We start from the raw sequence: 10,687 nt of genomic DNA, 5'->3' as shown, positions 1-10,687 counted from the left end.
CAAGCTGGATGTCGCTTTGATGCCAGCAACTTGACAGCCTTTGAAATGCAGGCCCGTCTTTCAATGCAAATCCTCCCTAATGAGAGAGGGAAGTCAGGCGCTATAAAAGTTGACGTCATGGTGGTTCCTTTAAACTGGCGACGAGTTTGGCAAACAAGAAGTTAAAGCATACAGGTACGGTAAGCCGTCCAGGAAGGAGAGGGGACTTTGGTTAAAGGAAAACTTAGGGCGGCTCTTGGGAGACACCGATTACTGTTTGCAGCCACATTATGCGAAGGACAAGTGGCTTGGGAAGATGTACGTGAGCTACCTTTTGGAGAAAGACACCGGGATGTACTCAAATTCCGTAAGGCACTCGAGCCTGAACTTAAACCATCAGAACTATGTCCCTGCACCTCCACAGTATACGGATTTTACCGGGTACCATCACGTCCCAGGAATAAGCAATGATTCTCATCACAGCCAAGCCACGGGCACCTGGAACCCGACTTACGCCCCACCAAGAGAGGAGTGGTCCCACTACGGAGCAGGGACGGGGCCCTCCACGTCAAATTCCGGACAAATAAGCTTCAACACGCCGGAATTTACTGCGGTTCAGCCGCAGAGTCAGGGACTGTTCCCACCAGCGATCAATGCACCTGTTGGCCAGCTGTCACCAAATTCACAAAGAAGAAACCCCTACGAGTGGATGAGGCGCAGTGCGACGCCATCTAATCCAGGTAATGCACCGGGCCACAGACACTTTATCATAACACAATCATAACAGGTCTATGTAGGACCATTATAATCAGTTTATAACTAGGCGACTTATGCAAATCGAACCAATCATACGCTGGGAATCCTTCTGGATGTCGCAACTTTTCATTTCTGATGTCCGTCGTAAGGGTTAATGTTATTAAATAAGCGAACAGAGATGACGCTATATACGCTGTAGTATTTGCGCCATGCTATTTAGTCGTGGTGATGCCCGAGGCTGGAAAAAGTGCTGCGATTGTTAAAGGATAAATGTGTTGCCGCCTACATCATGTGCCTGTTCTGTGTCCATACTTGGCGCAAGGATGTGCACCTGTTCGACTGACCAGATGCAGCCCTCCCGCGCCCCAGCCTTTTAAAACCATTTTAAAAAAATACTTAATCTAAAAACTCAAATTAGCAATTTACATAGTAGAATTAAATGCATTTAAAGACGCGCAGAAAAAACATAGAAATATTATCTGGAAACATCTGAAATAATGCAATAGTTAGATCGATCTTTATTGTCACTAATACAGACAGTGAAAAACAATCTACCAATATAACACAATATACTTACAACATACGTATAACAAAAGGCCCCCAGGATAAGCTTTGGAGATACATGGCGACTGAACGGTTTTTTAATTATTGTATATCTACTGGGCATCTACTGATAGGGCTAAGCAAATCCGAGAAATAATGAATCGATATCAACAGAATAGATTCTGGGATGGAAGACTACTGGCCTAGATGCACCCATATCAGGTTTGTTAAATGCTAGAAAATCGCAACAATGTCAGGTAAATCGAACGAACAGTTCTTTTGGTGAGAGTTCAAAGGAGGCGTCAGTACAAAAGAAAGTAAATTCGGAATTCTGTACGCAGCTTCGCCCTGTCTCTTAAACCTAAAATAACCTTACCAATTTACTTGTCATGCAGATCGAGCGTTTTGTTATCCATTGTTATCTCCGGGCGGTCTCGCCAAGTTAATTGCCCTCCTACTTGCTATCTGTTGGTATTATCTTGTAGTAAGGCGGGGATAACTTGGTGCTCCCAAAACTTTGAAGTCCTCCGTCGTTTTGTTTCCAGCATATTCTGAGTTTCCAATAAGGCAGAGAAGCGATGGCATGATTTGCAAATTACATGTGATTATAGTTACACTTGAGTTAATGTTCATATTATTAGGAAAACTTTAAATTTACGCAATATATAACTAAAATTTGCATTTTGCTTGACTAAATATTCGGTTGTATAGGCAAGGTGTGCTAAGAAACTAGGAAAAGGATTGGTTTCAGCTTCGAAAGAAAAGCTGTTTGGACTACTGTTGCAAATGCTATGTCTTTTGTTTACGTGTTTCAAGTTATTTTAAATAGTATTAATTTAAGTTACATAAGCTCAAATGCATAAGATAGCATATTCAGAAATGTAAAGTAATTGCCATTTTCAAAATAAACAGTACTATGCAAAAGTCTTAGGCAGGCAAAGGAAATGATGTTTAGATTATCCTCGTGTTGGTGTAAAACTGATATTATGCCTGTCAAAGTGTGTCAGCTTCGCCATTTCAGAACCTCTGCTAAAATCATCCTAGTATTTTCAGCGACCGTCCAGTGCAGCCATGTATTTTTTGACTTGGCCACTAGCACACCTCATACAGCTGGTCAATCTGTCACTCACTTTTTAAACCAAATATATTTAATTATTCAATTGAGCTGTTGGTGAAACTGAACAAAATCATGGAACGACTGAGGTGCCCCTGAGGAGAAGTTTGGGAACTGAAGCGGTGTTCATCTAGCCATCCAACTAGATATCAGTAACGTTTTAGAAAACAGAAGAAATTATTACTAGTTTTTAACCGTGTTACTCTTAATTTGCACATGTTCTGATGTTAAATTGTGTTTTTTTGTTCTAAGCCAAAGTACATTTGCTACCCAGATAAACAGCTTTAAACATTTCTTTGGACTGCCTAAGACTTTTGCACAGTACTGTATATCCCGGCAGGGGCTTGTCACGATAGCACAGTGATTAGCGCTGTTGCCTCGCACCTCTGAGACACAGGTTCCAGTTGCCACCATGGCTCCGTGCGTGTGTGTGCAGTTTTGGATGTTCTCGTAGTGTCATCATAAGGTTCCCTCTGGGTTCTCCGGTTTCCCCCCACAATCCCAAAACATGCTGAGGCTGATTGGAGTTACCAAACTGCCCAGAACTGTATATGTGTGAGTGACCGGTGTTTGAGTGTGTCCCAGTCTGGGATGTTCCCTGGCATATGCCCATAGACTTCAGCCCCCCCCCCCCCCCCCCCACATTATAGGGTAAGCAGTTACAGGAATGGATGGATGGATATTCATGCAGCCCAACTAAAATAATACAGATAGCTGAAAATAATAGCTAATAGCTGATGTTTATCAGTCCAGTTAGGTTTGGGAGGGGTTCAGAACCGGTAGCATAGCGAATAAGGCAGGGGACACCTTGGGCAGGATGCCAGTCCATCACAGGACACACACACTACAGACAATTTAGAGGCATTAATTAGGGTGATTATATGTCTTCAGACTAAAAGAGGAACCCAGCAAAGACATGTGACATGGGGTGAACATGCAAACCCCACACAGATCCAAGGTGGGATTTAGTCCCCCAACCTGGGAGGTGCGAGACAACTGATCTGGCCACTGATCCATGCCTTAAGCCATTTGAAAAACTACACATTTTGTGCAGTTTTTAATTGATTTGGTAGCCGCACTCTGTGCCGTATGCTGTAGGTAGCAACAGGGTGTAATTTCACTAGCTTGCAGGAATAGGTGCCTCTTCTCTTTGAGCATTCCTCCGGTGTTTGGGCATCTCCCCGAGTCTTCCAGTTTTCTCTGGAAGGGAAGAAGATGAACTTCAGGTTGCTTCTACAGTTCTTGTGTGTCTGGAGCTGGATTGATGTGTTCAGACTGAACTTCACTATCCACTTAACATTACCTGGTACAGGGTTCAAATCAACAGGACCTCAGTCATGCCTAAAAGTGCACTTTACCTGGAAGAGTCTACGCAGACTGATATATCAGTTAGTTTAAGGCTTGAAACCTTTTAAATATGTTCTAAATATACCTTTTATTAAGCAGTTTAGAAGTATTATCATTAGGTATTTATGCTATCAATGTAGGACAAAAACATTCCGACGACTAATTAAACTTTTTAGATTGTATGCTTTTTTGTAACCTCGGAGTATATGAATTATGTGAGAAAATGAAAGCATTTCATGTGGATAACTGCTTGCTTGGAGTATTTTGCAGTGCTCCAAAGGTCAGCACAGAGTCACCAGGTGTGAATGCGGTGTGGATAAGCTGGAAGAGCGGTGGCTGTCGGGGAAGGTGAGGTGTGGTGCAGAGCAGGCAGGTCACTGACCCGCACGCTCACCTGACTTTGAGGAATGAACGTGACCTCTGGCTGCAAACTGCAGTGCTGTGTCAGCTCAGGCTGCTTCCCACACTTGATGTCTCATTGCACACGGACTTATTTCTTTACCTACAACTGAGTGCAATCAAACAATAAAAGTCATAGACTCATGCGTGATTCTGGTCAAGGCCACAGTGCCGTTCCTCCCCATGTGGATTTTCTGGGACCTCTTAACGCTTCTCAGCTTGCCCCAGCACAACTGAACCTTCACCTTTATGTTCACCTGACATACGATCAAGAATCATAACAAAAAAAAGTCTAAACATCGAATAAAAAAGATGCTAAATTTGCAGAATGCCAGTTCTTTAGTGTATACGATTCAAAGGCATGAATTATAAGCAACTTATTTTAGGTTTTTTTGAAGTTAACTTCTGTAGTGAATCTATTCGTATGATTAGTAGGCATATATTCTACTTTGGTCAGCATGCTTGCATCACATCTCTGAAGACCAGGGTTCGAGTCACCGCCCTGGCTCTGTGTGGGTGGGATTTGCAGGTTCTTCTTGTCAGAGGGTCTCGGGTTTCCCCTCAGTCTCAAAACATGATAAGGTGAAGTGGAGTCGCCGAAATGAATATGAGTGATGGCTGGTTTATTATTATTAATGTAGCTAGGTACAAATGGAGGTGGAGGTCTGAGTCTTTACTGGGGGGGAGTGATGCCATTCTCGGGGCGTAGTTAGGTACGAATGGAGGTGGAGGTCTGAGTCTTTACTGGGGGGGAGTGATGGCATTCTCAGGGGCGTAGTTAGGTACAAATGGAGGTGGAGGTCTGAGTCTTTACTGGGGGGGAGTGATGCCATTCTCAGGGGCGTAGTTAGGTACAAATGGAGGTGGAGGTCTGAGTCTTTACTGGGGGGGAGTGATGGCATTCTCAGGGGCGTAGTTAGGTACGAATGGAGGTGGAGGTCTGAGTCTTTACTGGGGGGGAGTGATGGCATTCTCAGGGGTGTAGTTAGATATGAATGGAGGTGGAGGTCTGAGTCTTTACTGGGGGGGATGATGGCATTCTCGGGGCGTAGTTAGGTACGAATGAAGGTGGAGTTCTGAGTCTTTACTGAGGGGGGGATGATGGCATTCTCAGGGGCGTAGTTAGGTACGAATGGAGGTGGAGGTCTGAGTCTTTACTGGGGGGGGTGATGGCATTCTCGGGGCGTAGTTAGGTACGAATGAAGGTGGAGTTCTGAGTCTTTACTGAGGGGGGGATGATGGCATTCTCAGGGGCGTAGTTAGGTACGAATGGAGGTGGAGGTCTGAGTCTTTACTGGGGGGGGTGATGGCATTCTCAGGGGCGTAGTTAGGTACGAATGGAGGTGGAGGTCTGAGTCTTTACTGGGGGGGGATGATGGCATTCTCGGGGCGTAGTTAGGTACGAATGAAGGTGGAGTTCTGAGTCTTTACTGAGGGGGGGATGATGGCATTCTCAGGGGTGTAGTTAGATATGAATGGAGGTGGAGGTCTGAGTCTTTACTGGGGGGGGTGATGGCATTCTCGGGGCGTAGTTAGATATGAATGGAGGTGGAGGTCTGAGTCTTTACTGAGGGGGGGATGATGGCATTCTCAGGGGCGTAGTTAGATATGAATGGAGGTGGAGGTCTGAATCTTTACTGGGGGGGGCTGATGGCATTCTCGGGGCGTAGTTAGATACGAATGGAGGTGGAGGTCTGAGTCTTTCCTGGGGGGGGGGGGGGAGCGATGTACCATCAGAACGATGGATGGATATATATAATATAATATAATATAATATAATATAATATAATATAATATAATATAATATAAAAAGCTATTCTTCATGACTTAAGGCATCAGATTAAAATATTTTAGGGAGCTTGTGGCCATTTTTTCCAGAATATGCACAGGACAGGCTATTGGATATAAGTCATACGGATGATGAATATTTCACTATCATGTTTTAGGTTTTATTAACAATAAAAAGGAGACACGGTTTGCAAAACCATTTTCTCTTTGTTCGTTAGGCTTGTGTCTTGGCCAGTTTCTCCTGAACTTCTGTTCAGACGTTATTTAAGACAGGATTAGACAATATCCAGATTTTATGGTCCCGTGTCAGAAAAGTTGCTTTTACTTTGATTTGAGGTTTACGGTTGAATTCAGGAATCCAATGAAAAAAACTATAATTTCATAAAAACTTAAGAAACACCTGCTGGGGGAATTTCTACAGTAGCATGATTTAAGGGAATTTTCTGAAAAAATATACAATAAACACTTGAACCCAGTTACAACTTTTCTGCATCAAATCCTGTCACATTGTTTAAAGAAAAACTACTTTCCATGTTACTGATTAACTGTGAAAAAAGCAGAAAGACTTTATCATGTCTTGCAGATGATTCTTTGTCATGAACTTCCCATTAGGTGCAACCGCAGAATCATTTATCTGTGATTGAAATGACATCATAAACAGAACCACGAGCAATAACTCACGTGGTAGTTACTGTTAGTTATACCTGCAAAGTCTTCGAATACGTGAAAGATCAATGAAACCACAGCTACGCCTACGTCAGCGATTTTGTTCAGTATGAGGGAATTTCCACTTCGGTGTTAGCTTAATAACTCAGACCTATGGAATGGAGAAGCTCATCGTGTGAAGGGTTAAAGAGGAGGCGTGTAGAGTTCACAGTACAGTGAGATGATTCGGGTCGCGTGAGACGTTGCGATTGGCTCTCCAACACAGTAAGCACACATTGAAATGGAAGAAGGCAAGCTGGAGGTTCTCGGAGACGGGGCGATTGTTGCTCAACTACACGTGTTACAGGTTTGAACAAAAGGCAGCCGTATTTCATCACCAAAGACACCTTCTCAGAAAAATATTTTCCCCAGCCGGCAATCACAAAAGGTTTGGGGACCCACCTTTTGACAACTATGGGAGTGAATGAAAAAACACAACTTGAGATAAGTCTGACTGTAAGAGTCAGACGTGTAGTGTCGTTATCACTGTGCATGCTGCCCTCCCTCCAATCAATAAAGTGTCTTAATGCTCCGTCATGCCTCCCACATCGATCCCCTACATCTTAATCAGCCTTGACTCTGTGTACGTAGGCATACTTACTTATATAAACAGCACCGTGCGATAAGGGCTAACATCACATTTGTAATCTGCTGTCTCAAATATGAATCAGTTGATTAATTGGACCAGCTGGCATTTTGCAGGCGCCACTGATGTCCAGGGACTATCTGAGCTGGGTTTAGTCATGTTTGACCCCCTGCCTAGAAACATGCACACAAGCATTACAAATAGACCATCAACCCACTGCTGTCAGACTCATAACTGAATGGCGGTTTAGAAATGAGCTAGTAATGTACAAGTGAGCTTTCAAAGGATAACAAATCTACTGATATATCAGAACGGACTAGTCTGAACCCACCACTCCCTGACAGAAGAAAAATAGAGACAGATCGGTTCTTGCTAACTAGTCTTAGCCATTAGGAATAATTGATCTTTTCTTCATTGCGAACTCTCCACTCGCAGGGGCTACTTCCTCTTTGGCAAGGTTACAAATACAGCTACATTTCAACTGATAGTGAAGGCTCTCATTTTGTGACATGTTTTCATGTCCTCAAATGATTGGTTGAACGAGCAGAACCATATGAAATCCATTTCACAATCGGAGCACAAGCGCGTGAAGAGTTCTGTTAGCTGAATAAGCGTTCAAATATTGTAACCAAGCCAAAGTATGGAAAGTCTTACGTTGCAGTCTTCATTTTATGTCCAATACCTGCTGACTTGAATTATCTTTATTGACCCGTATGCCTGCAGGAGGGAAGACCAGGACAAAGGATAAATACAGAGTGGTATACACAGACCACCAACGTCTGGAGCTTGAAAAGGAGTTCCACTACAGTCGTTACATCACCATCAGGAGGAAGGCTGAGCTCGCCACCTCACTCAGCCTCTCGGAGCGGCAGGTGAGTCTCTGTCACCCTGGACATATGTATGCACACCCTCTGATAGAGGCTAATGTTATTTAGCAAGGTAACCTGGTATCTACCACATCAACAGCACAAATTTAATAGGTTGGGACAGTTGGAATAATTTTGGCACTCAATCCAAAAAATGTTAACCATTCATAAGGGCAATTTTATGTGGTCTCTTTCTAAATCCTCACCAAAGCGCGATGTTGACTCCATCACGTAGGTGAAGATCTGGTTCCAGAATCGACGTGCCAAAGAGAGAAAAGTGAACAAAAAGAAGATGCAGCAGTCCCAGCAAGCCTCCACGACGACTCCCACACCCCCCTCCATAGGCACTCCCGGCAATGTCTCCATGGTGACCAGCAGCAGCGGTCTGGTGTCGCCGTCAATCCAAATGACTATTAAGGAGGAGTACTGAGAAAACGGAGGAATGGGCAGGACAACGTCTGACAGCAACGAACTCCGGGCCTCGGTCAGAGGGAGCAGCTACAGGCTCAACATCACAAACCCAAGGAAAATCTGAACATCAAGTCTCTGTCCAGATCACTGCCCTTTTCTGGACGAAAAAAAACCAAAACAGATTAAAAAAAAGAGATATTTTATATATTAAGTATTTTCTGTATCTATTAAAATTTCAACTAATATAGAGTGCTGTTCAGTTGTTATCGTTGCTACTTAGCTGAAGCATTTGTGTCAAATGTGTAAATCTAACAGCCAGCACACAGTGGGAATATTTTTTGTAGACAATTTTTAATATTGTGCTTGTTTTTTTTTTTTGATATGTTTATATGTTTCTACAGAGAGTGTTGACATATTGCCAAGTGAAACTGTGAATAAGCAGAATCAAAGTTAATAAAGCGCAACTTCATCCTCATTGTTCGATGCCTGGTTTCTTGCCCCTGGCATCTCTGTTTGTCAAGGAAAGGAAGCCTGAGGATTAATAGATTCTATATCTTAGGAGGTGAAATGGCTGTAAAGCAAGACGATTCCAAAGATCCCCTCTAGCGGTGAGACCTTTGGTCACTACACTGTCACCTGACATTGGGCTAAACTCACCTGTGCGTGTTCCTGCTAAGGAACTTCCTGCCGAATACAAAAGCAAAAGGGTCTCATGGGTCTGTATGGCATTACATCTTAGAACGAGAATGATGAGATTCAGCATAATGTGAAATGTCATATAAAACACTCCGCATAAAAATATGTCCGTTCGCCATTGTTTTCAATTAAATAACTGGCAGTGCCGTTATTGGTCGCTGCTTTATCCACTGGTCTGTAATAATTATTTTTAAAACGGCAGCCTGAAGCAATGAGCAAACAAGGGATATTTTTACTGGCAGTATTAAAACCGACTGCGCATGAAGAAGCATTTCCGTGGGTTGAGGAGAGACGGTAGATGCGGGGAGCCGTCGGTGTTTGTATAGCAAAACGAGACGCCAGGATAGTGAGTGATAATTGCATTCAGGAGAATAGAGGAGCCGTTTTAAGGTCCCTTATCAGGACGCTGTGTGGTGCAGGCAGCGGGCCGGCCCGGGAGTCAGCCACATTGCACGCAAAAACCTATTTGCCAATCTTGTTAACAAACTAGGGGCGCGACGGGCAAAGGGCAACGCCAAGCCTGAGCAAACAAAAGGGGCTGATCCATCTGCTGGAGCATCTTGCTGAGCAGGGAGGGGCAGCAACAGGGGAGACTGGGGCAAGAGAGCACAAGGCGTGCTTCAGGGAGGAACCTTCACCCCCAGTGGTCTGGACAGGAAGCCCCACGGGGTTCAAGGACAAGTTCAAACCAGTACATTGGGGGGAAGAGGATGTTGTCGTGTAGTAGCTCTCCTAGGACTCTGTTCACTAGCTCAAAATAATCCTTGCATTCTAAGGAGAATCACCAATAACCTGAACTCTCTTCTCTTTTCAAGGTTTGCGTCTCCATTATTCAGTCAGAAATGACGTAAAATGCAAACAGACCTGATGCCTTCAGGAGTTCAATCTCATTTCATGAAATATGAGGTCAGAAATGGACAAACGGTTACAACTAAAGTGTCGTATTATTCCAAACCCATTATTTGAAGCTGAAGTCTCCAAAACGCATTTCTGGTTTATTGTTCCATGGTGACATTATTCGTGTTGCCCTTCAGCCCTCATGTAAATCCTTTTAACGAGCACAATCATGTAATCATCTCTCCCCACCTCAGTCCAACCTTAACCCCTCCTGCATCTATCTTGCACTTTGGCACCTCACAGATATGAGAAGGACAAAGCATGTTGTCTCCCATTGCTTTCATTTCTCTCACAAAATGTCTTATTTTCCTCACCTGAGGCTAAAATAAAAAGTGTTTGTTTAAAAAAAAAGCACAGAAGACATCTTGTTACATTACATTATGTAATAACTTTCACTTCATTATGTAATCACACCTGCATTTTATAATAATCCTCCACATTTTGTAATGGCTTGAAACACAATATTTAAAAAATTCCCCAACATTTTGTAATAAATTATTACAAATTGCAGTGGTTTTTACAAAGGTTCCATTTGGGGTGGTTATCTGGCAAGCAGGAACTGTAACTCCCTTTTCTACCTGCAAAAACCATGCATGCAGA

General features: G+C 43.4%; 1 protein-coding gene across 1 annotated transcript; it reads left to right on the top strand.

Moving 5' to 3' along the window:
• The first annotated feature begins 295 nt into the window (after nt 1-295).
• On the top strand, nt 296-8,602 carry cdx1a (caudal type homeobox 1a). Its single transcript, XM_049029031.1, has 3 exons — nt 296-719; nt 7,941-8,089; nt 8,319-8,602. The coding sequence occupies exons 1-3, from the start codon at nt 296-298 to the stop codon at nt 8,511-8,513; spliced, it is 768 nt and encodes a 255-aa protein (XP_048884988.1). The 3' UTR covers nt 8,514-8,602.
• Nucleotides 8,603-10,687: the final 2,085 nt, after the last annotated feature.

Source organism: Brienomyrus brachyistius, chromosome 10 (assembly GCF_023856365.1).
Source record: "Brienomyrus brachyistius isolate T26 chromosome 10, BBRACH_0.4, whole genome shotgun sequence".
Classification (NCBI taxonomy): domain Eukaryota; kingdom Metazoa; phylum Chordata; class Actinopteri; order Osteoglossiformes; family Mormyridae; genus Brienomyrus; species Brienomyrus brachyistius.
This window is presented reverse-complemented; position numbering and strand designations above follow the sequence as displayed.

Coding starts and splice junctions, on each gene's coding strand:
- cdx1a (XM_049029031.1), top strand. CDS start 296: ATGTACGTGAGCTACCTTTTGGAGAAAGACACCGGGATGTACTCAAAT. Junction 720..7,940: donor TGCGACGCCATCTAATCCAG/GTAATGCACCGG, acceptor GTATGCCTGCAG/GAGGGAAGACCAGGACAAAG. Junction 8,090..8,318: donor TCAGCCTCTCGGAGCGGCAG/GTGAGTCTCTGT, acceptor TCCATCACGTAG/GTGAAGATCTGGTTCCAGAA.